General features: G+C 39.1%; 1 protein-coding gene across 4 annotated transcripts; it reads right to left on the reverse strand.

Annotated features, from left to right (window-relative positions):
- Positions 1-3,650: 3,650 nt before the first annotated feature.
- On the reverse strand, positions 3,651-27,689 carry LOC121302891 (SID1 transmembrane family member 1-like). Of its 4 annotated transcripts, none has more exons than XM_041233197.1 (26): positions 26,943-27,689; positions 20,596-20,717; positions 19,265-19,435; positions 18,241-18,286; positions 17,945-18,046; positions 17,526-17,609; positions 16,997-17,087; positions 16,559-16,630; positions 15,964-16,057; positions 15,741-15,787; positions 15,257-15,328; positions 14,410-14,561; positions 14,132-14,205; positions 13,882-13,948; positions 13,651-13,724; positions 13,213-13,336; positions 12,889-13,006; positions 12,386-12,495; positions 11,970-12,078; positions 11,112-11,126; positions 9,503-9,579; positions 8,207-8,253; positions 7,735-7,840; positions 7,152-7,262; positions 6,120-6,233; positions 3,651-5,538 (listed from the first exon to the last, which is right to left on the reverse strand). In XM_041233197.1, exons 1-26 carry the CDS (start codon positions 27,216-27,218, stop codon positions 5,476-5,478), a joined length of 2,538 nt encoding a protein of 845 aa, XP_041089131.1. In that variant the 5' UTR covers positions 27,219-27,689; the 3' UTR covers positions 3,651-5,475. The 4 variants fall into 4 exon arrangements, with proteins under 4 accessions (XP_041089131.1, XP_041089130.1, XP_041089133.1 ...); XM_041233196.1 differs by having other exon boundaries at positions 12,386-12,522; XM_041233199.1 differs by having other exon boundaries at positions 12,386-12,522; positions 20,596-20,691; positions 26,943-27,020.
- Positions 27,690-27,691: the final 2 nt, after the last annotated feature.

Genomic DNA, 27,691 nt, shown 5'->3' on the forward strand with positions numbered 1-27,691 from the left:
TGAAGGAACACAAAACATTAACACATAAACCTACAGACCAGTGGTATTCAATTAGAGTCACTGCCAGATAAGGTACAGGGCGCTCGTGATGTGCGTACACAAAGCAAATATATTATCACTGAAATGCTATTAAAACTGCACCCTATTAATTTTTAGAAATGAAAGCAAGTCAAACAGAGGCATGGTCCTAAACAAACTTTGTGCAGGCATCAATAAAATACATTCAAATCATTTTCCGTGTCAGAAGTGGACCAGAGTGAGCTGCAAGTATTTAAACAGCAACCTTAGTAAAGATAGACGTTACAGAAGAGGAGTCATTATTTGGAGAAGTTAAATACAATAGTAAACTGTATATATATATATATATATATATATATATATATATATATATATATATATATATATATATATATATATATATATAGACACACACACACACACACACCGTTAGGTTACAGAGTGTACTGACACGAATAGGAATGAATGTGCAGACAGTGGGTGTAAACACAAGTTTATGAGTTGAGGGTAGCTTAAGTTGTAAACACAGATGGAGAAGTGTTATTACATTTGTGCATTTGAACATTTGTTCCTGTATTATGGCGCGTTGCCAATAAACATCGCATGTTAGGGGCCTTTCAGCCGTGCCTGTCTGCAACTAGCATTTGTAATGAAGGACAGCTGACACCTGACAGGCCAGATGCATGCTTCTCACGGGCCAAATATGAATAACACTGCGTATGGACCAACAGAAGTAAAATACAATCCTTTTGGAGGAAACACTACGGTAGACGAAATAAAACCTCGGTAGTCTGAATTTACCTAAATAAGAATCACTGTCATAATGACACGCTGGTTCAGACTTGACTCGAATAGGTGAATTGAAGTGGCCTTCAATAAAACATCAGCAGTTATTAAATAATATTTTCTTACAGATTGTTTTGGTGGATTTAGTAATGTTTGATATTAATGAAACTGTTGTATGAAACTGTTTGTGTAGTCTGCAGGAAGTGTGGCTTATCAGCAGGGATAGTTATACCAGTACCGCTTTATCTGAATTGGAACAAGGCATGCTACTACAACACCTTCATAACGGCTACATCCAAAGGCTAAAATCCATTTAAAAACGTTTATGAAAGTGAATACTGTGAGAAACTACAATAAATGCAATATGTTGTCCAAATATAGACCAGACGGACAAGACTAGGCCTCTTATCAGACAAGGTTGCAGTTTTTTTGTAACTTTATGCTATTCTTTTTTTTACTATTACTGTTGCTTGATTATTATTATTTTTTTTTTACATTGCCTAAAAAAAGGTATTTACACTGAGATACATGAAAACACGCACCTGCTTCTTAGAGTTAAGTATATAACATATACAAATATAAATAATTAAACACGGTGTTTTGTTATTCTTCATTTTACAATCAACAAAGCTTTTATTATCAACACGGAATGGCAATGTAACAACTTTCTTAAATACTGTTTTGAACACACAACATTAATCTGTGTCCCAATAAACCCTCTTACTAGCCTATAGTAAACTACAGCTTTTTTGGACTGCTGTATTTTTATATGGGCTGTCATATTTAACATTTTAACACAGAATCACGTTTAAGAATAAGCCAAAACAAGTTTTAGATATTAAGAAAATGAAACACATAAATTAACCTAATAAATAAAAAAGAAACACAAACGTAAATAACTAGATAAATCCATAATCTGTCTTACTTTGGAAGCTTCACTCCAGTAAATCGATGGATAGTCTTTTTTAAACTTATTATTAAAATCCTTTTAAAACATTTGACGGTGTGTTGCTTCCTGACGCCCTGATCTGATAATTGATATGTACCGTACTATTCAGCAGTATCATTTGGATCAATTTGATTACCACTGATGCACAGCAGCACCGACCTCGTCTCTGTTCCACATCTGTTGTATCCCACGGGCAGTCCTCTATCCAATGGGATTGTAGGTAATGTAGTTGTATTTGTATATGCCAAACACTTATTATGGATTAAAGTACAATGAGCCTCTGCTTTTAATTGCGTAATAAAATGAATGTTTTTGCCAATAATAATAATTAAAAAAAAAAAAACCTCAATTGATAGAAACTATTAATTATTATTAAAAGAGACCAAAAGCAAGATGTTCTGTGCATTTGAATCCTTTAAATTCTAGTTTTCTAAACAGGGCATTGTGTAAAATGTCCAATGTGTGTAGTTTAACCTGCTTTTATAGCAGGTACCGTTACCCGGTTTGATGTGTAATGCCTTACTATTCGGTAGTGAACATTTTTGTACTCAAATCAAGTGGATCGTTTAACTCGTGTCATGTCAATATTTTAGGGTTCGTATGGAGGTGTTTGTAATTAACAGTAGGGTGATACTTGAAGGTAAAATAAAAAAATAAAATATTTTTTTCAATTTATATGACTAAAAATTTTTGGATCAAGCGTTTTTGATGAACACGTCCTTTTCAAAAACTGTATTTCTAATAAAGATTATGTCAGTGTCTTCCACGTGTTACCCCCCCCCCCCCCCCCACCACCACACAAAAACAAAATGTAAATAACCTAGTGCATCTCAAATGGAAAAATACACAATGCCATTTTCTGTTAGCTAAGCAACATTATTTATGACTTTCTGTTTTTTACATTTTATTAGGCAGACAGAATCATGCTGTTATTTACACAATCATTTCATATGGGACAAAATGCCCAATGTATTGCAATCAACTGTCATAGCAACATCTGCATCTATGATCCTAATCACCCCTTAGTCATTAGACATTAAAGATATCAGATGAAAATGCACCAAGTAGTGCACAGCTACAGAGAAATGACATATTTTCATTACAGCAACTAGTTAGATACAAACCCTAGTTAGATATTACTTGAATCTAACTCGTTCTGTAAGAGCCCTATAAACCACTCTAGACTTTGTAAGGGTTTACTGGTTTTAAGTCACCCACCAGATAATAAATAAATACATACATACATAAATAAATAAATAAATAAATAAATAAATAAATAAAACCTATTCAAATACTCTTTAAACATCTTTGAAACTTCCTTTTACTTCACTCAGTGGGGGGAGACTGGTACCTAGTAGCTCATAGGGAAAGTCAATCTGAAAAAATGCACCTCTTGTGAATTTCATACACAAAGTTAAAAATGAATATAAATGTTTTTTATAACGCTGGTTATCTTCATTTTGTCCACCTTGCTTGGACAGTCCAGACAACCAGTTCCCCTCTCCTGTACAAAGCGGCCCCTCTTCTCTGTTCGGCTGCTTTTTGGAGTCCTATATGGGCTGCCTTTACCAAGCCATTCAGTCACAGCAAAACGATGGAATGTCTTTGGCCTATTGGAGACCTTATCAGCGAGGGTGAGTGGGGATCACCTTGCAGTGCAGTCCGGTGTGTTCATCTGGGATAGCATAGCAGTGATTCCTAATAGAACGGAACTCTACAGAATACAAACTTGTTTTTGTATACTGCATATACTGTATTCAAAAGAACAACAACAGGACAACTCAAAAAATCAATATAGAGGCAGAGCTATATTAAGTGTGTGGTTCTGTAGTGTGCTTTTTAAAGAAGCCTCTAGCTTCAGAATAGATGCATGAATAAAGAAATACATACTTTAAACTGATGTCATACATCAGCCTTTATTAAAATGCAAAATTCTGTTCCATTACTAAAGGCATGCGTCTTCAAACCTGTCCAACTTCAGATTGATAATATACCATTAACGCAACAATACAGTTATACAAAAAAAACAACAACAGATAAATAAGAATGCAATCAGAAAACCTGATATTTATTAGCACTTTTACAAATAGAATCTAAAATGTTTTACATTACAGCCAAGTGAAAGAAAAACTTGAAAAGGAGACAAGGTAAAAAGCAGTACGGTGCCAGTCATTTAAAAAAATAAAAATAAAAAAATAAATAAATAAATCATAATTTAAAAAACATCAGGAAAAGCTCATTAGGGTGTACCATCTTGCATTTTCTCTTTGGCTCGGCACGTAGCAGATCTAAAAGTCAACTGGTCAGTTAATCTTGTTTAAACCATGCAATGAGTTGGCAGATTAATTTAACGGACTGCAAAATGTTTTCCATCACTTGGGCACACACCTGTCAGAGCACTTTGCGCCTTTTGAAGTTCATGCTGTTTCTTTCTGGGTGAGTTCTTTTGCAGGCTTTCTGAGTTTTAATGACAATTCAAATGCCAGGGACAGCATTGCAAAAAAAAAGTCAGTGCAAACATTTTCACAAAGAATTTCACAGACAAATTTAACAGAATCAGCCACCATATGCACAAATCAAGGACATGTCATAAATAACCATACATCAGTTGTTATCTTTGTGAAATGTCTTGGTGAATTCAGTCTGACCCTCAGACTTTAAAACAGCTGAAGCTGTGGATATACAGCACTTATCCAGCAAATCACTCTCTGCTTCAGTTACCAGCTCATACTTTTGAGAGGCATTTTCATATCAAGATTCACAAAAAAGATATAATTTTGGAAACAAATAATCTAGTAAGTCGTGCAAATAACTGTTTTGCAGTAATACCCTGAAACAAAGCGACACACCACGAAATCACCAAGGCAACTGTAGTTACTTGAGCATGCAGGTCAGTTGTTTGGCAAGAGTAACACCTTTGGCTGTCCTGTCCATCTGTTGTCATGCAGTGACCTGGCAGTTCCCAGCAGCAGTAGTCTTGATAAAAAATTTGTTTTCAGTTTAATATTTCACACAGGTCACTTATGCTTAAACTTCACATACATGTAATTCACAATTCACAAAACATTTTTTTTTTGCTAAACAAAGACAGCTAATGGAGGATATTTTGCTTCATAGGATCCAAACATCAGTTTGTTTGGATGGCAGATGCACTGGTCTATTTTAGCCAAACACATCAGTGGCTTGCAGCATTTATTCAACTCAGATTCACAGCTGAAACCCTTCGGTATAGGGTTACCACTGAATCACTCTTCTATTTCCTTCCTTGTTAGGGACTACCTGGAAATGCCAGTAAGTCTGTAGAAAAAGACTTAGGTTGTCTGAGATGCAGTTTTAATACACTCAACACTGTATATGCGTACTATAGACAGTGAAACTGTTGAAGCAAATTGAAGTCAGAAAGCAAATGACAAAAAAAAAGTCCTTTAGATGACACGGTATAAAACTGAAAATGTTGATAACAGTGTCCTTCCTTCTCACCTGTTTCCTTCTTGTTTCATTCAAGTGAAATGTCATGGGGTGAATATGAGGCGACCCAAGACGCAACGCTGGATGATCTTGAATACTTCCCTTTGCCACTAAGGCACAGATTATATGAAGTTGGTTTCTTTTTTGTTTTTGTTTTTTGCTCCACTTGATTCCATGCTTAAATTGCTCAGGTTCTTCCACTGCCCTGTGTGAATATCCTTGACTGGTCCCTCCAGTTTCCATGTGTCCGTCATCTAGAATACAGGAATTTTGTCTCTTCTTACATAATCCAGGTCATCATCTAAAGTTAGGAGAACCTACAATAATGAAAAAAATAAAAATTACAAAAAGCCAAATTTAACCTGAATCAAGACAGGTGTGTGCCCAAGTGTCCAGATAATAATTCACGTTTTTAGTTTGTTACTTTGTTTTGTTACCTTATCGAAACTGTATGAATATTTTTTACATATATATTATTGCACAGCTCTGACAGTCTGTCCATGTTTTATGTTTGAAAGATACACCCTGTCTATGAATGATGCTAAGCGAGTGTGACATTAGTCAAGCAGATCAAACATGATTTTATGTTACATGAGTGACCAGTGTTCACAAAGTTATGCTGGTATATTGTACATGTGGAGCATAGGAAGTCCACTGCACTGTTAAACTGGACGTTTCCCAAATTGAAATTAAAACAGATGGCTTGTCCGTTTTGCTAAAGTTCCCAAGGCATCCTGGCCTGGATCCAGTCCCGCCCAGCATGGGGAAGAAGATGCCTCCACACTCTTAAAGGGACACCTGGTACAAATGGCTTCAAAGCAACAAACAGCAAGAGCAAACCTAGTAATCAAACTCCATTGCTCTTCAATGCTCCTCTTTAAAGATGTTTCCCACTCACCAAGAAGGAGAAGAACATGGCAGCAGCGGACAGGAAGTGCCAGATGTCATGATCGTCAAAGAAGCTGAGTAGGACGCACTCGCGGTTCTGTTCCCGTGACTCGGCAGGCGTTTCCTGTTGAGGCCAACAAGATGTCAAACTGACAGAACAAAACGTCCCCAGCCAGCAGTAACATGAGGACGGGGGGGACAGGATGTCGGGTAACAGAGTCAGTTATTGAAGTGTAACTCTATATGAACTGATTTCATGTTGCCTTTATAATGAATATCCAAAGCGAACTAGCCATGTCGGTTTGACACTGAGAAACATCACACCACTACCTCTGCTGTTTTCACAAGACACCTGGACCTCCTGATAAATCCCCTTCTCAGACATCGTGTGGTGAATGCATCCAATCTGAATAGGGCAGCTCAGTGTCACTGGGGACGTGTGTTAAAATGAACCTGGTCAGACACTGTGGACAGCTCACCCTTTATGACGTCTACAGTAGTTCTGAATGGTTTTTGTTATCCTCTAACTGGCTGCCATCTTGCTTGTGTGCATCATTGGCTCCTGGTCTTGAGGAACCATGTGATATTGTGACCTCTAAACTCTACTGACCACCTGCTCCTCTACTTCACAATGAGGATTAAGCTGAGTAATAAAAAGATGTGTCTGATGCCTCAGCAAGGTTTTCAGCATAGAAAACAGCATCCTGGAGTCTGGGAGGGTGAGATTAATTAACTACAGAACCTCTATACTTTGGGAAGGAGATTTCATAGCAGTTCCATAATGCCGAAGCCTCCTGAGCATGGGTATGTGCATGCTAAAGGACAAGCTTTGTTAAAGCAAGTACCATTCTTTACAACATGAAGCATAATGTCTTTGGCTGGAATCAGTACAGTTTTGATCATGTGTGAATCGATGCGTGTCCATCCTGACAGATCGCTAAACAAGGGTCCCCACAGCGTCCTGTGTGTTTATGAACATGACAGCAATGATGACAGGGTACACATTGCATTTTAAAGTATTTCTCTCTTTGTTTCTCCTCACCTCCCAGCTGGTGAGGTTCTGGAAGAAGAAGTAGAGCGCCGCCCCCCACATCACGGCTGTGGCGATGATACAGAACAGGGGGAAGGGCCGCAAACTCTCTGAGTTCCGGAGCTGTCAATGAAGAGTGGGCAGAGTGTAAAACTGGGGCTGGAAGTTCAACACAGTCCCCACTTACTGACAAAATAACATCATTAGGTTACCCACGGCAGAGGCAGGATATTGCACAACTTTCTCATGCCAAATCGCACACCAAGGTTAGGAAATTGTACAAACCACCAGCAAGTACTACTACTATTAATAATAATAATAATAATAATAATAATAATAATAATAATAATAATAATAATAATAATAATAATAATAATTGGATTTTATCTAGCGCCAACTGGTCCAGATTTATTAAAGTCTTTACTCCAAATTGTAGCTTCAAATTGTTTCCAGTTGTGATATCTTCAAATTATTTTGGTATCATTGTATATATTTTTCATTTCACCAAAAACAAACAAGGAAACGTGGACCTTGGATAGACAGGATGTGTAATATAACATGTAACCTAGACGCTGTTTCCTGAGTGGCCCATTACCTTCATGATGATGTAGAACGCCAGGTAAAGCAGAAGATTACAAATGAAGATGCCGAGGAGATAGGAGGGAAAGTCTTTAGGCTTTAATATCAGCCCAAAGATAGCACTGCAAGAAAACAATGCCTGCGAGGTTAGTGGGCAGAATGCAGATCAAGCAGGCCCATTTCACAAAGCTTTACAACCTATTTAAAGACTGTTTAAATATGCATTCAGGAATAAAATAAACTGTTGATGTTAAAAAAACTAAAACATTTAGCTGTTTCTTTGGGGGGGGTCTATGAATAATACAAGTTGATCCTTTGTGAATACTGCCTAATGTAAACTGTAATTGTGTTTAAAAGATGAATCCCCACTGCAGCAAATTTTAATAGCATGCCAAAAAAATAAACAAGAGTGACATTTATTTTAATAAACACAGCACTGTAGCCAGTGAGTTACAGTATTACTGATATTTGATACTTCTGTTACTTACAAGGACCAGTTGACAAGATTCCCAAGGACCAGGAGAACCATCCTGTCCTAAAGAAATGAAAGGAGACACAGAAATACTGGTTTTCCAACCCCCTTTCCCGCACTGTGGACTTTCAATATTATTATTTTATCAAACGTCATGTATAAATTTGTAGTCGTATAAAACAAATGAAAAGTTGACTAAAATATGCTGGATTTATCCCAATCTTTCAGTTGCCCGCTCCCCAATTTCTTAAGTAATTCCAGACGTGTTTGTTACATTACTGTCAATGGTCAGTTGTGTCATGGCTCCCACCAGATATTGACCTAAATGAAATTAGCAATCCTGGGGGACCACGAGTAGTAGATCCAGTAATTCAAATTGCATTCTAATAAAACAATCATCAATTCATGATCAATTCGACATGTATTACTGAGTAAGTAGCAGGGTTCTGAACAATACAGCATTATACATCCCCACGTGTGGCTACAACTGTTTAAATAATGTACCTGTAATTGTTCTTTTCATTGTTAACATCCTGACAACTTTGTTACACTTATAACTTTAAAGTCTGTTTTAAAGCTCTTTTCAAAATGTCCGCTCTAGTGCACCGGGGTCTGTCTTCTAAATCACTGCAGGAAGAGCGATTAAAAAACAAACAAACAAACAAAACAAACATGTGTTCTGGCTTTTCTGTTCCGTTCCACATCACGGATCTTTACTGCTGTGTTGCCTGTTTGACAATGTGGGCAATAATCCTTACACTCAGTGCACCAGAGCAGACATTTTGAAAAGAGCTTTGAAACAGACTTTAAAATGATAAGTGTAGAAAGTTGTAAGAATGTTAACAATGTTATTTAAACAGTTGTAGCAACACGTGGGGACATATTTTACATTTATCGGCTATATCTTTTGGAAACCCACTACATACTGTTTAAGGTGCTCTATACTGTAAAGTAAAACTCTTCTTTGCAGGGTTTCTGTTATACCTTTTAGATTAATGGGTTCCTTATTATATATGATGTGCACCGTATACTTGGGGTTATACTATTATATTTAGAGGCTACACGATGAACATTCACAGAGTTCTGTAGTTATTCCACTAGGATGGTCAAATAACGCACAAACCCTGTTTGTAGCCATCCTCAGGAATGAAATCACCACAGCACTCTATTATGTTCATGGTTTAAACACCAATGCAATGTATGCAAAAATATGTTTAAATCTAAACTGTGTGGCTGAATTTGCATAGTTTTAATAGGTTACCTCTGTCCCTGTGATCTTAATGTTTTGTACTATTATTGAAGAATTTCTCACCGTGTACATTGGCCTGTTGCACTGCTGAATACAGTCGGTGTATAGAACTGTCACGATGCGTTTGAAAAAGCCAGTGTCTGTATTAGAAAAGAAAAAGAAATACATAATTTTAGATGAACAGTAATATTCAGCTTGTCAATGGCTGTTACACTGCTTTGAACTGAAATCATCTTTAAGTGGCAATATAAACCTACGAACGGTGGAAACATTTTGCTTGTCTCACCAATCATTATCACTCTTTTCAACCTTGAAAGCAGTTTCTCCCAGAGAAGAAATGTGAGCTGTATATAATGTTGAGTCAGGGCTGAGGCCCTGTACATGAAATCGAAGTGTTTTTGTTTTGTTCATTATTGTTTCGGGGGGGGGGCTGTATTTGTTTTTAATTAGAGTCAAACACTCTGTCTGAGACTTGCTACCTACTGTGTTTGGTTGCAGGGAAAAGCAGCTGGGGATTGGCCAGCTATGGATCCCTAACCAGCAGGTGGGCATCATGTCCCAGCGGAGTGTCTCAGGATAAGAGATCAGCTGACACACCTTGAGACTGCGGAAAGGACCAGAACCGTCCACGCTACCTGAACAACGAAACCTTTAAAAGCTAAAATTCTCCAATCACCGTGACTTTAAACGAGACTGGAGCTCCATGAGCGAGAAGCCAAAAAACGTCAACCACTGTGTGTGAAACCAGGGTCGGGGTTTTATTATGTGTTGGAACAGGGATTTTTTAGGGATTTTAAATCCCACTAGTACAGTGAGGTGTGTCAGCAGGACCTCTTTGAATAGAGGAGTAGCCTCTGTGTCTCTCCCCGTCTGTCAGAAGGTAACCCACAAAACCCCATCACATATCCTAACACCAAGTACTTTATTTGTAGCTGCCTGCTCAACTAACACCTCGGCCAGTCTATAATGTTACAAAGCCAAATCCAAAGCCATACCGACTACGAAACATTCAGGATTCAACCTGAAGCCTGAATATCAATGGTTTATTTGGCTGAATTCTTGGCAAGAAGTTAGGAGAAGGAGAGAAAGAAAGAGTCACAAAACATCGAAACTTAATATGAACCAAATTCCAATCATTTTCTATTGGTATTAGAAATGAGAAAATGAAATGTAATCAGTTTCTTTTTAATTTTTATTACAAGTATGCAACAATCCATAATAGCTATTGTTATTCTTTAACTTTCCATTACAAATTCAAGATCTGTGTTATGGGTAAAGCTTAGTTAGATGCTGCATGATGCCAGAGGTACTCATTTCTTAATTTAACTTGCCCCGCTTTTGGGGGACACAATATATTGTAGGGTATCTGTGGGAACGAGATTAGGGGGACATTGTTGGATAGCCCCAACTTGGCCCAGAGTCAAGGGCAAATGTGGTCTGGGAGTTAGTAAATCAGTAAGGTATCCCCACCCACCCACACACACACACACACCCACACCCACACCCACACCCACACCCCCACACCCACCCACAATACATATTTATATATACGTAGTTTAATAACGATAAGCAGATTTGGACTTCAGGTCTTGGGGATGTTCTCACTGTAGACAGCAGCTGTGTAAATACCCATAAGCTACTGTATTTATCACTCAGTAAGATTGAACCATACCTGCATTTGAAACATCTTGAGCGAGGAAGGAAGAGGGACATGGTTGAAAAAAAAGAAGAGAATTGAGAAACAAGTTCAGAATTGACCTTTCAATGCAGGTGATGATATTTACCACAGGCAACACACAAAGAACAGTTGAATCATTACCATTCTACTTTTTAATCTATGATAAATCCCATAGGTGTTGTGTGTGTGTACACTACCTCAATTTCAAAACATGTCTGGTACGAAGTAAATGGAAAAGTAAATATTGATGTCTGTTTTCAACATATACATTGTTTATTAACTGAATACTAGAAATGAGTCATAGTATTATACATTGGTCCCGCTGCAAGAATAACATAGGGATTTTCTTAAAGCAGCCCATATGTCTAAAAACAAAATCTTTAAAGTGCAAAAGCCTTTTGTTTCTCCACAACTTATATCCTGCAGGGAGCTTTCTTTTACTCATTTCATATTACTAAATTATACCCCAGGATGCCTCATGAGTCAAACTGTCAAAGTAGTCTTTGCTATTGGCTGTCTCTGTTTCTTTCAAGGGTGAAATGTTTTTAACCAGTGGAACAATTCAGATCATTTTGATGCGTGGTGTTGATACTGTAGTCAACACGGTGTGACCACCCCATTTCACATGCCTGCTTTATGGGACACCCTTTGTAAGTGGAGTCTATCCTGGAACTGATGGTAATGTGTGTATGTGTATGTGTGTATCTGTATGGGGAGCTGTATGTTTTTCTGTGCACTGGTGTTCTTGTGCATGTGATCAGCACTGCTGCTGCCCCAGCATTCCCCCCTCCAGCCTCCAGTATGGTCTATAGTAGAATTTGAATTCTTTCAGGGGATCTCATTGACACGTACCTATCTTGAACCTGCCCATGTAGTATATCTGTGTGCTGAGTGTCAGAGATGCGATGACGTGAATCAGAGAGAAGAGAATCCAGAACCAGGTAGCGTTCTTTCCAAAGATCTGCAAAGAAGACGGGTAGACAGGGAAGATTATCAAGGCTTTCCTCACTTTTTTTGTGAACAGTACGAAGTGTTAAGCCACGGAACCAGAACACTTATAGCTGACATATTATTGGCTGCAGTTACATGTTCAACTTTAACAATTTAACATACTGAAAATTAGACAGGAGCCTTCAAATACAGTTTGTAAACAATACTGGAAAATGACTTGCTATATTCTGCAAGTATTATAATTGTGGGCTTGCCCTGTCTTGCTGGCTGCTTTGTGTGCTAACAGGCTGGCACAGTTAAAGAGAGGATCTTCTTACCACGCCCAGGACCGTGAGCAGTATCACAACGGCAAAGGTGGCGTAGGCAAAGTAGGCGCTGGCATTGATGTCAGGGTGGCGGGTCTGGTAGAGCTTCAGCATGCACAGCCCTGCGATAATATACATGAAGGAGGTATCTGCATGCAGACATCAATATTAACATCATTATTCATACAGACAACTCTGCAGGGTCATGTAATCATATACACTAAAAAGGCTTCTGTAAAGAGAAAGCTATAGAGATACTTCCGTGCCCCAGTAATTGTTGCAAGGTACTGTTTGCGATATTGGAGCCACTATCCAACATCATAGTTTGTGTTTCGTGTGTCTCTTATAAGAGATGGGAACAGTAAAGGGAAGCTGTGCAGGTTTGGCATGTCATGTTGTGTGAAATCTTAGGCACCCTACACAATGCAATAGCTTACTAGACATCAGTAATCAAAAATGCTATTGCTGTTGTTAAACATATAAAGAACTGGTGGATGTTTGTGGCCTCTCCTTACCGAATTGGAAGTTGGAGTAGTTTGGGCAGACGTGGTAGCAGGCACTCAGCACCCCCTCCATCACCAGCGCGATAGCCATGGTGTAGAAGAGGCCAAAGTGTTTAGGGATGCCGTAGTCCTGTATGCAAATAGCAAAAAACATTTGACACCAACCATCCTCCACATGTGGGCATGCAATATCATCCAAACAACATGGGTCGAGGGTGATGGAGCGCAGGGACATCAAACAAGGGTCCGTCTCTCTCCAACTGCCCAGACGTGCCTTACTGTAAAAGCCAAGTTATCTTTGCTGCTTAGCTAGTGTCTTCATTGCTTTCCACTCACCATAGCATAGATATCTTTGGCCTCCAGGGCGCGCTTGTGCAGGATGTTCCTTCGGAGTACGATGAGCAGGAACAGGAAACCCAGCAAGATGTAACCAACATTACTCAGGATGTTGTTGAAGGCACTGAAACACAAAACACACACACACACACACACACAAAAACAAAACAATTATAAATACATTATCTCAGTTTCTTTCTTTCTTCAATTGCTCACATTCACACAACTTTAACAGCCTCTGGATTGATGGTAACAGTTCCAAATCATTTTAAAAGAAGATTTTAACACCTGCTAGTACCACCATTTTGTGCTCCATCTTATCAAAGTGAAAATGGAGGTCTTCAAAACAACAAGTCATTGGGGAGAATGTTGTGATGTTAATGATAAGCTAGTACACCTGTAACAGCATCTACACGCTTCAGGGGATACAGAGCTGACCTTAACACTCCAAGCGGATGGGCGCACAGAAAGTTATAGTAGCAGATGTCCTGATTTCCTGTGACATTCACCACCTGAAGCAAAAAAAAATAAAATACAAAATAAGAAGTTGTGACTCAGTGACGGTATGCTATTTTACAAACTATTGAATATGTTTTTTTTTTTTAATTTATTGTGAAATGAAACATTTCATAGCACAAGTCAAACAGTTACTGCATTTCACATACTTACAGTTTGATATGTTATGACCAGCTGAATTACAGGAAGTGCATAGAACACTGAAATGGTGGTAATATTCCTGTGATAAAACACAACAATAGAAAAACACAATTTTTTTTCCCTGCTACACAAATCCAGCTTCATTACTAATACCATGTGAGGTATAAGATGATGACACTTTTGGTAAGAACCAGTAAAACTTTGGGGTATATTAACGCTGTATATATTTAGCATACATAAAATGTTTTTTAAAAAAACTTACCAAAAGTAGATTTTGTACTTTTTGCTGACAATTTTGCTGTCTTTACGAGCCAAGTCTGACACATAAAGGTAAGCCTGAAACAAAAATACAATTTAAAAAAATAAATATGTCACTGTGACTCCCATCAATTAAGTATCTATGTCATCGCTGTTTCATGAGATTGATTTGTTATTAAGTGCCAGGTAGTGTTTATTAATGCTGGTAAAGGTGTTAAAATGGGTCTCTGCTGTAATACAATAGAGATTGGGAGGCCGGTAATAGTTTACGGTTCCTCATGCCTTGGCTGTAGCAACGTTCTTGTCGTGGACCATGTCCTGGAGCGTATCTAAATCACTGTCCTCCTCCGCCGAGCTGTCGGAGTAGGAGCGGCAGCGTGCTGCGTCCACTGGGGAGGCAGAGTGGCTGCCAGGAGCTGCAGGGCTCGATTCATCTGGGGAGGAACCAGGAGACATAAGAATCTGCCTTACCAGGGCCTGGCAAGCATGGTAACACATACAAAATGATGTTCCATGTAAATTTCCTCAAACAATTGGAAACAGAATGCATAATGTACATTTCGAGTTCAAATTAGGCAATTACAGAAAAGAGAAAATCTATAAATGCATAGCAAATCTCAGAAAATCAGTTCAAAGTACCCAGAGTGTTTTTCTGAATTCTAGTAATCTTTGCTGTCCATGAGGTCTTTAGCGTGTGGTTGTAGGTTAAGGTTAGGTCATTCCCAGTGCTTGGGTACTAATATTTCTACTCTGGTTGCATTAGGTTTCTTATATATTCCACCGGAGAAGTGAGTTTTCAGAATAAAATCAGTTTGCCTTCTGAATTTAAAGGCTTATTTTCCACTAGAGGGCGATATTTGCATATGTTGTATCATAGCAGTCCATGTTTCTACACTGAGCAGAGCTTCATAATGATTCATTGTTTGGATTGCATATATTGCATACCTGACTGGACCACCTTAAATATCTCTATTCATGTCTGTAAAGATAATGCCCTTTTGCGTGTGAGCAATAGCGGGTGACATCCTTTAGGGAGTACACTGCCAGCAAGTGTTTTAACCCAGCATCTCTGCTGACCGGAGGCTATTGCTTAGTGCAAGGTCAATAACCCGGTGTGACTGAGGCTCACCAATCGCCCCATAGCTCCCCCCCTCCGAGGCACTGCTGGCGAGGGGATGAGACGCTGCCACCATTCCAGTGCCTGGGGAAAGAAGAATAGCCCTTTATTATCCTCACCATCCTTCCTGGCATTCAGAAAGCCCTAAGGAGTATGAATGGCACGTGTATGAAACAAAATACGATTTAAGTTTGCTGTGTTCAGAACAGAACAACTAAGAAGTGCACCAGGCACAGGCTGAGGCTGCTGTGTTGCTGTTATCTAACAGTATAGTTTATAAACATTGGGCAGTCAATACGTCAAGCTTCCGAAAACACCCACAGACTGCAGCATCTGATCCAAATGAAAGGTGGACAGTAGGTGCGGCCCAGGTACTGTTTTGTCCTCCTTTGTGTAGCTCAGCAGGTTTTTAAAATGCAGCTCAGACATAAACCAATGCACAGCAGAGCTTCTATAACAAACACTCTTCAACAGTACATTTTAAAACCTGGATTACCATCATCGTCAGGGCTGTAGAGTCCATCCGTCTCCTGCTTCTGGAGCCTACCAAAAGAAACAGGGTGAGCACTGGGATAATACAACATGTCACAACTTAGAACACTCTTGGCTTGGTATACTTGGTCCCCAAAATGTCAATTGAAGAACAAAAATTGCATCCCCCATTTTTTTTGTGCTCAATCATTTTTTCTTTATCCTTGAGATGAAGGCTGTGGGGGTACCTGACATAGTGAACGAAGGCCACGACCACAGATCCCAAGAAGAAGAACAGGAAGATGACGAAGGAGAACAGCATGGCATGAACATACGCCCGCTCTGACAGAAAAAAACACATTGACATTGCATTCATAAACCAGCATGGCAATCACAACAGAAATCAAGGGAGAGGGGCGGTTTCAAATCTGTGTTTCCGTAATCATCTTTTATAAAACATCAACAAGCAATACAGAAAGCACAGTTTGGAGTAAAAAGCTTTGCCGTTACATCATTGGTGGATTATATATTCTCTAGTGCAGGGGTGTCAAACTCCAGTCCTCCAGGGTCGCAGGGTCTTCTGGTTTCCATGCCAACTTAATCTCTCAATTAACATAATTTATCTAATTATTTGTTCAAGGTCTTTCAAGGTTCACTACCTATGAAACATTGAGTCTTGGAGAGAAGTGTTACATTTGTCCAATTAATCAAATAATCAGACCAGTTAAGTAATTGAGAGCTCGGGTGGAACGAAAGCCAGAAGACAATATGGTTTGACTCCCCTGCTCTAGTGTCATGTATTTTTTTCCTCAATTTACATCAAACCTGAAATCAAACACTCACCATTTATGGAAGGCACTATGATAACTTTAAGGTCTTTTGTACGATCCTGGTTCCATGTGTGATTTCCTTTACCTAGTAGAAGAAAGAAGGTCACACTGTGTTGGTCTAAGTCTCTCATTTACTTAAAGAGTAAGTGTCTTCAGATTAGATTTTATTATACAATTAATGTCACAGATTATGGTCTTCTAGACTAGCTGCTAGCCTATAGTTTTACCAAGCATTGTGTTTTTTAGGATACAAGCTAAATCTAATCATATTAACCCTATTCATACATCCATAATGGAGATTTTAAGTTAAAATGAAGCTCTTTTGTAAATTTTGGAAAATATCTTGAGATAAAAAAAGATGAAAACAAGACAAATTGCTCTGCAAATCAGGCCCAATGTGTTCAACTGTTAAGAAAAGATTAAACCATTGCGCTAGAATTCAAAAAGTCACCTCTTGTTGAAGGAAACGAACCCCCACAAGTGTAGTCCTCGGGCTTAATGACAAAAACCACATAGAACTTTCCTCCAGGGAAATCCTTCCTCTGTAAACCGCAAGAGAGACAGTCAGACCAGCCTGTGAATTACACAGAGCAACCTGCAGGAACTAAGAATTTAGACACCCCAGGGGTTAGGTATCTCAAGACACACAGCACTGGTAACAGGAATTGATAGAGCTCTAGAATGGGAAGAGCTGTATCAAATTCAGCGCTGTTGACAATGATAGTATCCTTTGTACTGTGTTAGGAACTGAAATGAATTTCCAAAAGTGAAATTACTGAGGCTGAACAAAATGTATCCCACAGGTTTTCAATATCATATGACAGGAAGTCACCTTCCAAATCAAAGCTGACATAAAGAGAAGACCCATCCAAAATGTTGGTGTTCCCAGGGCATATTTGATTGCAATTAAATTTCAGCCCTTGGTCTTTCTTACACTGTACAGAATTGGCTCGTTCTGCTTCAGGTCTAGCAGCCCTTACCTGCACTGTGATTGCAGCTTTCAGCGTCATGGACTGGTACACCCCAATGAATTCCACGTTGTGGTCCTGATCATAAACTGGGCACTAGAAGAGAAAGACCAGGATATCATGTTTTTTTCTTGCATTGCACTGTATTCTATTGAAAGGTCAAATCTGTACCAAAAAGGCATCACCAAATTATGCGATTAGCCAAATATTTAGGAGCGCCATGCACCCTACTAACACCCTGGTTTCTGATGCAAAGTTCACTCTATACGAAGAAGTCTTTAGAGCACGGTTGTCTAGAAACGGCTCCACTATTGTTCTTTACAGAGCCCAATGCTGGATTAAAGTATGCACCCACTGCAATGGGAAAAAAGCAATGCCTAAATCCCTCCTCCGCTCTCCTGAAGCCATCACAGCAACAGCTCTGGACTCACCCAAATATCTTGCACTGACACCACGGTGCAGGGGAATGCCTGGTTAGACACCACCTTGATCACAACAGAGTTGACTTTGTCTGGAAACTCGTATAAAAAGTACTGTGGATGACACAGATGTAAAGCTATAAGAATCAATACATCAACTTCATACGTCATTAGCCACTTCTAATTTGTAAATAAGTGTTCTTGTGCATGCGTAATTCTATATTGAGACGTATTTTAATGCAATTAACACAGAAGGGAAGGGAAAATCAAGCCCACATAAACACAAAATACAAACAAAAAGTACACACCCAAGGCTGGGATGGAGTAGCACTGAAGTTCGACATCACTCCTGTCCTGCAAATAGAGAATAATTAATATAATGATCCTTCCTACATTTGTGCTTTAGTCTGCAGCATGTACAGTCACCTCTGCATCTTTTAGTGATCAAATTTCTTGCAAATATCTTCTAGAGCAGCTGTTAAGTGCCGAGGTGACTATCATGCTAATTCTACGTGAACGAGTCTCTCAGTTCACAGTTCCCTTGTTAGGAATAGCCTTTCCTATAGCAGAAACAGAGATCAATCCAATTTGTGTTTACGCCAAGGGGGTTTGATAACAGCTTGGCCTTCTAAACTCACTGAAGTAAATTTGACATTTCAAGTAATAAACTGCAGTATGCTTTGCCATCAGTGAGCGGATGAATCATCGTTAGCACATGCATGCTGCACTGCACCTGGAACTGGTGCGTCTGTGAGACAAACAGAGCTATCACTGGATGAGTTGTGTCTGGAATTATTTGACCAGTCATGCACTACACTTCTCACTCACTTTCAATCAGCAGGTACAGACTGGGCTACAGTTCAGAACCTACAACTGCATCCGACTCTTTACATCTGTTTTCATTCTGTTTAATTCCCTTGACAGGGTGATGCACTATAAACAAGTCTGTCCAAACTGGTGGATTGATTCATGTTTTTTGTTCTTTTGTTGTTTTGCAACAAGAACAGCTCCTTGCAATTAATGATAGTTAAAAAAAAGTATATAAGTCTTGCATATAGTAACTTAAACGGTATGGTCACTAGAAAGAACAGCATGAGACTGAATGGCTCTTGAATCTTTAAAGTGAACGGGAGGTCCCTCCAGGGCAGGGCAGTTCAGGCACATTGAGGAACATCACTGCCATTTGGCTTTTCAGAGGACTACTGTTATCCTGCAGGCATCTCAATCCAGCACCTTCACACATGTACAATGAACAGCATAAATGTAAGATCAGTATGTTAGAAAAACAGATTTCCTATGACCATTCAGTCAAACACCAATAAAACCTCTTACTCCAGAGTGAAGTGGTTGACACTGGTGACTAGCAGCTCATAGCGCACATCAAAAGGAGCCATGGAGGCCACGTCAATAAACATGTACTGTTCTGTGGACCTCTCCTCCTGCATTGGCTCCAAAGGGCAGAGTGTGCGGCCCACTTCCTGGTAGGTGTACTTTCTCTGGTAACTATGGAAACAAACACATAGGCAATGTAAACAAAGGCCATGGCTTAAACATCCTGAGATATAGTGCACATAGTAGAATATAGATTGCTATGGTGCACAGTAAGCAGAGGGGTTAATATGTGCCAGATCACACCGGATCCTAGATCTGAACCCTTTTTGTCTGGCAGGTGAGAATTACATACAGTTTTCAAATGATGAACCGTATTAAATACATGTATTTTAAACATCAAAAAACTAACACTCCTGTTCCTCAGATTAGAATATTATTTGAACCAATATTTTATAGATGTATTGCTATCAAAAGTTGGAATAAAAAGATATTACAGTGTTATTAAGCAAGAAAGGTGATGTGTAATATTCCATACAATTGTTATAAGAGCCTCCCCTTTGTTAACAATACTTTGTTATTGTAAATAGTTTTGTTTATGTGTATCTGCAAAGCACATTAACCAATGGATTTACTGTATATGTTTTCAGAAAGAAACAGCATGCTTGCACACACAAGAGGCAACTGTGAATAAAACATTTGTCTTTCTCTCAGTAACTATATTTGAATTTCTCTCGGAGGCTGGCCTTGATTGTGCTGCCATCATGTACATATCACTTAAGTGAATACACTGCCATGGAAAAATGGCATTCACACTTAGACTGCTGATGCAACAGCCAATGCCATTAAAGCATGCAGTTAATTTACAATGTGGAAACTGTAGCTTGTAAAATAGTTTTGTTTGTTCATTTAGTTATTTTTATATGCAAATTATTCACGGTTATTTGACAACAACTATATTTTTCATACACACATTGTTAAAATTATATGTCTTAACGGTGTTTAATAGCACCCACAGACAGTGGCATCTTTAAAAAAGATACTGGTGGGTGTGGGGACGTTTTTTTTATTTGTTAAAAAGTTTTAAATCTCAAGAAATGCAACAAATTGGGTTAAACGGAAGCAAAACTGCAGTGCCTCATGTGGGGGGGGTGGGGGGGGGGGCTGCTATAAGTGAATTTGCACTGTGATAAAATATCTAATTTTATTTTCACTGTGGCACAGCAGGAGAGGTAGCATTCTGTCTGTGCTGCTTTCTTACACAACCCCTTCACATGTCAAGGGCTTCAGATCTGGCAGTACAAAAACACAAGGAGGCGAGGCGTTCTACTCACAGGCCACGCAGAACCAGGGGCACCTGCCATGAAAGCACTCCATTCTGCTGCCGAATCACAAAGATCACTGGGTAGTGCTGGTCATCCGAGTTGGCGCTGACATACACCCGCACGGCATCCACCTGGACAAAGGGAGAGGGTTTGTTTTTTTTCTTCTGCACACTTCACACTGCAATAAATTCAAATGTGCGCTGGGCTATCAAAAATTGAAAAACCTGTGCTGGTTTGCCGTGATTGGGCATTTATTGCCCATTAACCCTAATCAAACCCTTTGATGACTAAATACATCCTTATCCATGAAAATTAATAATGGTCCTTGCTTCAAAAATAGATGTGCCACAAGTGCCGTGGTACCCCAAATTTTTTTTTCAAGCATAGCAGAATGACTGGGTGGGATATCTGTTCTCCATTTAACCCACCACACTGGATTCTACAACAGCGACTGCCAAGACTAGGATCATACTGAATGTTGTATCAATCTTGTCAGTCACCATTGCAGAAACATTTACTGCACTTGTATATAATGCTTCCTGTTTTCAATGAAAAAAGAAAGCAGCTAAGTGCAACATGAGTAATAAATATCCTTGATGAACGTCTTGCACGTCTCGGCAGTCCATCAGCAGTACAGTTTTCTAAATAAATTACAGTGAAGGAATATCTCACAATGTGAATTTCCTCGGGTGCCAGAAAAATGTCCTAAAGGAGAATTTGTCCTGAGTTTTGGGTTAAGTGATGAATGCCTCTTTCTGTTGCCCTGAGTTGTCAGTTATTTTGATACAAAGCTGTAATAAACCAGCAAAGACACAAGGACAGATATGAGTTGGTGCTAACAGCTGCTAAAATAAATCAAATGAATAAGGGATTTAGTAAAATTGTGTTAGGGTTAGGGTTACAGTATGGGCATTGTTATAAATTCATGGGAATGTCCTCTATAGCTTCTTATATCTGATTTCAATAATGCGAGACATGAAAAAAACTCACTGCAAACTTCACTTTAGTGTATAACCACACATCTGCTTTGTTCTGGGCTTGTGCACGCCCAACTCCTTACTTTGAATAAATTAAATCAGACTAGTGTAAGAATTGTACGGTATTTTAATACATTCCTCTAAAATGATTTATATACAAAAAAATTAATAAATACCAAGACCAGGAGTAATTATTTAAACCGATACAAAATATGTACCTACACTATACCTACTGTATTTTCCATGCAGAATATATTATGCATGAATTTAAGGATTGTGTAAAATTAAGAAAATATGGCATATTTACAAAGCAAAGAATCCATTAATCACAACCTATTGGAAGTAATATCTTGTGGAAACCATTAAGGCTATTCTTCCTTAATACAGTACTGAAATAGTGAAAAAATAATCATGAAAACAAGACAAATGTCCAACCTTTAATAATAATAATAATAATAATAATAATAATAATAATAATAATAATAATAATAATAATAATCATCTGGCACTCCAAGACCTTCATCTTGTCCTTTAATTAGGCTGTTATGCTCCAGTTAGCATTTCATCTTATTTGACTGCATGCTCTATCACAGCGTGCTGTTCAGGAACCCCCCATTCTCCCAGTCTGCTGGCAGTAGTCTGATTTGCTCATCCCTAAGCATCACTGCTGTACTAGCAAGGTTATTAACAATCCGCATATCCTCATCATTTTTCTGTCTTGCCAGGAGGTTTCAAGATCCCATCTCCGGCACCTGGGGCCGTAATACTTCATCCCATAAGGGCCTCCGCAGTTAAACATGTTACTGATTTTCATAAGCCATGACTCATCTCTCACATTCAAGGAATAATTTATGGGTCTAATTTCTGCCGCGTTTCTGGCCTGCATCCCCTGGGGAAAAAAGCAAGTAAAGCCTAGGCTTTAATCAGCAACTGCAGGTTTTTCCTTTCTTTTAGAGGTTTGCATTAAAATACTTTTTTCAGCAACCAGTTAGAGTATAATACAGTAAAGGCCTAATCTTCGAAGCTTCGTAATCTATGCTCTTCCTGAACAAGTTTTGAAAATTAGGAGCTTTGTTATCAGTTTGTGTAAAGGACAGGCTTAGAAAAGGGCTGATGTTGTACCAGAATATGAAAAGTGGCATCCCAGAATCCCTTTGCGAAAAACCACAAATCAGTGGTTATCTTTAAATAAGGTAAGATAAAAGAATTGTGGGGTGCAATAAAGTTGACCAAATTTTTAGTTGAGCAGAAAATTAAGCAAGAGTCCAGGTCTGGATTTATTTGAATATTGGTGGCAGTGTTTAGATCTGCTACTTTTTTTATTTCTCTTAAATTTAGAATGTCCAATTGTTCCCTTCACTGCAGCAATTCCCCACACAGCTCAGGAGAACTGAAGTATCAGCTACCAGCCTCTGGATGACAAAGGCCAGCCCTGCAGGAGTCTGCCTGTGCTCACTGGCCGGTAGGGTCCACTGCAGCGCGGGAGAGCCAGAGCCACTGCGACGCCCCCTCCGGAATCACCAATGTAACCAGCAGAGGCGAGGAGTGAACTGGCGACTTTGTGCACCACAAGCAAGCGTCTTAACCACAAAGCAAAAGAGCAAGGCCCGTCAGTGGTTTAAGAGATTTTAAGCTCATCTCATCTCACCGACAGCGGACAGAAATCTGTAATGGAAGTATATCCCACAACACTGTCCATAACACATGTATGTCAGAATCTTTTGCGTATTTATGTCTGTGAGAATGTGTTAAACTCCAGAAGTTGTCCTATTTTAAACAAGCAGAATTTAGATCAATTGAATTTGTAAAGGCTTTGAAAACATGACCCTTTGACTCTAGTTTGATATAAAAGATATTAAACAACAGCAGCTTCATTAATATCAAACCACATTCAAATTCATCAAAACAACACAAGGCATTAGAGCCCATTGAGTTTTTGCAATGATACGCTCGCAGCTCATATTACAAGATACTTGAGATTAAACTCATTTATTTCACTTTGTTTTTTTCCCTCTTCAACCTTGCAGCCTCCACTTTCATTAGTTGCCATGGCAAAACAAAAAGTCCTCTTGACGTTCTGTACCCGTCATCCAGTTTTTCCATCTTAAAGCGCTAACTAATCCACGTGTCCATAGCAACGGTTCAAGATGTAATCGTGCCATAGCAACCGATCAAGGCAATCTGATTTAATAGCGGGGGCCTGCCTCCCCTGGATCTTTAAAACCATCTGGTATCATTGGCAGCTCATGGCAATCACATTTCTACAAGCATTGCAATCATTTTTTTTAAAATAATTAAACGATATTTCTACACAGTAGGAGAATACAAAATGAAGGTATTTTACTCTCCTTGAAAAAAGTTTTGCACTGAGACGACACCCAACTAGGTGTGTTACCACCTGTCCTAATGTAGTTTCCCTGAAACGTTCCCATGTTGTCGTAGGTGTCTCAGGACTAGAGCATCCTGGGTTTTAAAGTTAAACTACAGGTTCAATGGTATTTGGAATGGCCTCCCACAGCCTTTGCAGCTGCATTCACAATGTAGCCACAACAACTTGCCAGTATGTTGAGAAAATATTTTGCTGCACAATTACCAATGTGTTGTCAGTTGTAATACTATACACTTATTGGAATGCATAAAGATTTTTAATTTTTTTTTTTTTTTTAATTTAGTCGTCTCCAATTTTTTACCCCGGTTTTCTCCCCAGTTTAGTGTGCCCCATTATTATCTGTATCCTTGGCTCACTGCTCGCAAACCCCCTGCTGACTCGGGGAGCGGAGGCTGGAGCACACGTCCTCCGAAACGTGCTCCTGCCAATCCATCATTTTTCGCACTGTGGATCCACAGCGAGGCCACCAGACCTATAGTGCCGGAGGACAACACAGATCTGGAGGATCCACTGCAGGAACACAGATGCCCTATCGGCCACAGGGGTCGCTGATGCACGATGAGCCGTGGATTCCTCTCCACATGGAGCGCCTTTGCTGGATGCGCCACTCAGGAGCCCTAGCTATGCATAAAGATTTCCGGAATAGTTTAGAAACAGGAACTTTACAGTAAGTCACCTGATATCTGACCCAAACTTTTGGTCACATAAGGAGAGATCAAGGATAGGTATTTGTGATACTGTAGGCTGACACACATAGAGGTTAAAAGACTTCACATTTCCTTGAAATATCAACATATATAACATGTGGCTCATTCATTTGTAGTTAGCTTTAGTCTTTGCTCTGGTGTTCCACATAGTAGACTGCGTTTCAGGAAGATGGTCAAAAATCCAATAACATTATTAGTTTCACACACATTTACAACAAAATCAATAAAAAGGACACAAGAACATGAAGGTCATGAAAAGCCATTAATAAAGCCTGCTTGCAGTACCTTGGTCTAACATTGAGTTCAGTAGCTCATAAGAAGACGACAGTGTTTTTTTCCCCCTCTTGATAAACAGATCTGTTTTTAACAAGAGCATTAAACAGTCGTTTCAGGAAAAATCAACAGAGATGCATTTGTAACAGAAGACCACTGCCTTCTTTAAGCAGGTGCTCTCAATAGTCATTACTGTAAGTGGCAGGATTCAAGCCCTCAGAGGGCAGAAGGCAAGCATCTTAAACAGTAACGTGAAGTTGGATTTAGTTATTACTAACTGCCGTCTTGCTTCTCATCTGACTAATCTAGACTTGGGTATATCCGACCACATGGCCATTCTATTTGATTTGGAACTTCCTGTCTCTTGCTTTGTTCTTTCATGCAGAGTAAAATTTTATAGCTGGCGTTCAGTTGACTATGCTAGGTTTTCTGATTCTGTTCTTTCTTCTTTTTTTCTGTATCTGACACATTGGAGGAAAAGCTGCAGCTTTTCAATAGCTCTCTAGTAAGTTTCCTTGATACCCTGGCTCCAGTCAAGTCTAGGTCTGTCTCCTATACTCACCGTGCTCCATGGTATACCGTCCAACTGCGCTCTGTTTAGGCTCGTTGCTGTAAAATTAAGCGTAGGTGGAAGCTGCACTCATGGAAGGAGTCATTGCTTGAATATATGGATGCTATGGCAACTGCCAGATCTAGCTATTTTTCAAATATTATTGAGAATAATTAAGATAATCCTAGATACCTGTTTCCCACCATTGATCAGTTGTTAAAGACTAACTGCTCCACTACATTGCCAGCTTCATGTCAGCTATGCAAGTTTTTTGTTTGAACAGTTCTACACATGTATACCAGGAGGAAGTTATTGTTCAGAGGAAATCTAGTACAGGGCACAGTTCTGCACAGGTATATCCAGAGAGCCCCAGTAGAACATATTGGAAAATGGGGTTCAATTAATTACAGTACACTGGGCTTGAGATCGAGACAAAGGATGTCAGCCTTGGGCTAACATTAAGCTAGGCTCAGGGTGGCTGTGGTTGTATGATGTTGTCCTTACAGTAAAGCCATACAGGAAAGCTGTACATATCAGAGGGATGTGTTCATAATGCATTGATGTGACAAAAGCATATGCATGCACTAGCACATTACTAAAGGCTTATGAATACAAAGTAAAGCTCCTTGCTAGCTATTCAGAAACAAGGTTTTTCAATAGCTACATGTTTAATGATGGTGCCATTGGGAAACCGTTGAGTATAGACATTAGTATTCCCACAACAAACAATGCAGCCATACCCGAGACCCACACTATGCTGGTCATCTGACAGAACGAGGTTTCAGGAGAAAGCCTATAGGTTACAGTCAGAGCTGCAGGTGGTACTTCAATAAGTAATGACAGACAAGTGATGAAAAAGTAGTGGCAAAAGAAACATAATTTAAAAATTGTATAAATATAACAAAGACAACAGTGCAGGTAGGCCTACGGTAATATTTCATATTAGTCGTAGTACAGTACATCTTCGTATCGAGTCTCCTCTTCAGCTTACTCGTTGGCTGTTTGGAGGGCCACAGGGCATTATTACAGGGTTATAGCCTGCTATTATGTTATTAAGATTATGAGAAAAACAAAGGGCCCTGTCCACTACTCCCTGCGTTAAACTAAAACACAACAAACAGTGTCAACACACACAAAAATACACACTTCAAAGATATACTCACCCCAACAGACCCCCCCCCCCCAAAAAAAAAAAAAAAAACACAGAGAGAGAGAGAGAGAGAGAGAGAGAGAGAGAGAGAGAGAGAGAGAGAGAGAGAGAGAGATTTTCGTTTAATAATATAAGGTGGGGAAAAAAATACAAAATTGAAATAAAAAAACAACAACAAATACATTTATTAAATCTTTTATCAATGCTACACAATACACGTTGTTATTGTGTTTTTTTTATTTTATTTTATTTTATTTTTTAACGAACGCTCATTTCATTACTATGACTAGAATTTGAGCCTGAATCATACCTTCTCTGGCTTGGTGGTGTAATTAAAGGAATAGATTTCCTCCACTCCCCGGTTCACATAGCCACTGTAGACTCGGTTGAATTCGGCTCCCTTGGATGCTGTAGGATTGTTGTCAGTGTTATGAATCCGCGAACATTCACATTTCCGATGCAAAACTGACAGCAGGAGCACCGCTTTCCAAACGAAACCCACAGGAGAAAATCCAGCTGTTCTAGTCAGTTTTTCAGACGTGATAGCAGCTCTTAAAATCATTATTTTTACGAACCTTTTCACCATGTAGACTACCCAGTGACAATACAGATTCTCTAGCAATATACAGTACACTGTCTGACTGAATAACGCAGCAGATGCTTGACCGGTGTAGATTTTTTGTTGTCTGGTGATAAGCGATCAACACAGGTTCTGGTAATGTGGTTTCTTCTCCAGTTCAAACCGTCTTATGTTGTTCTCTTGCCCAGTGCAATCTAATAAAATATTGATGGTTTAAAGCCAGGAGGCAGACATAAGAAATATTCTTTTTTTCTCGTTGGTTGGATTTCAGCGCCGATGATTCACAGATGCAAGAGACATAACAGATCATTTTTAATCAAAACAAATAAAGGAGGTACTATTCCTTGGCAATTCATAAAATCATCCATCGCATTTGTCTCTGCTTTGCAGTAGCAGTTTGAACACAACATTAGATAACGGTTTCCACGCTAATAATTAATACATAACATAGAGGTCTCATTTATTTAACCACAAAACAA

Source organism: Polyodon spathula, chromosome 30, assembly GCF_017654505.1.
Source record: "Polyodon spathula isolate WHYD16114869_AA chromosome 30, ASM1765450v1, whole genome shotgun sequence".
Lineage (NCBI taxonomy): Eukaryota > Metazoa > Chordata > Actinopteri > Acipenseriformes > Polyodontidae > Polyodon > Polyodon spathula.

Bases quoted from the DNA above. Each gene is read 5' to 3' on its own strand.
- LOC121302891 (XM_041233196.1), bottom strand. From the start codon at position 27,218: ATGGTGAAAAGGTTCGTAAAAATAATGATTTTAAGAGCTGCTATCACG. The intron at 16,631-16,996 runs GTGACTTTTTGA...TTCTTCTACTAG, and splicing joins TTCGTTTCCTTCAACAAGAG to GTAAAGGAAATCACACATGG. The intron at 13,337-13,650 runs GTCAGCTCTGTA...TTTGTGTTTCAG, and splicing joins CATCCGCTTGGAGTGTTAAG to TGCCTTCAACAACATCCTGA.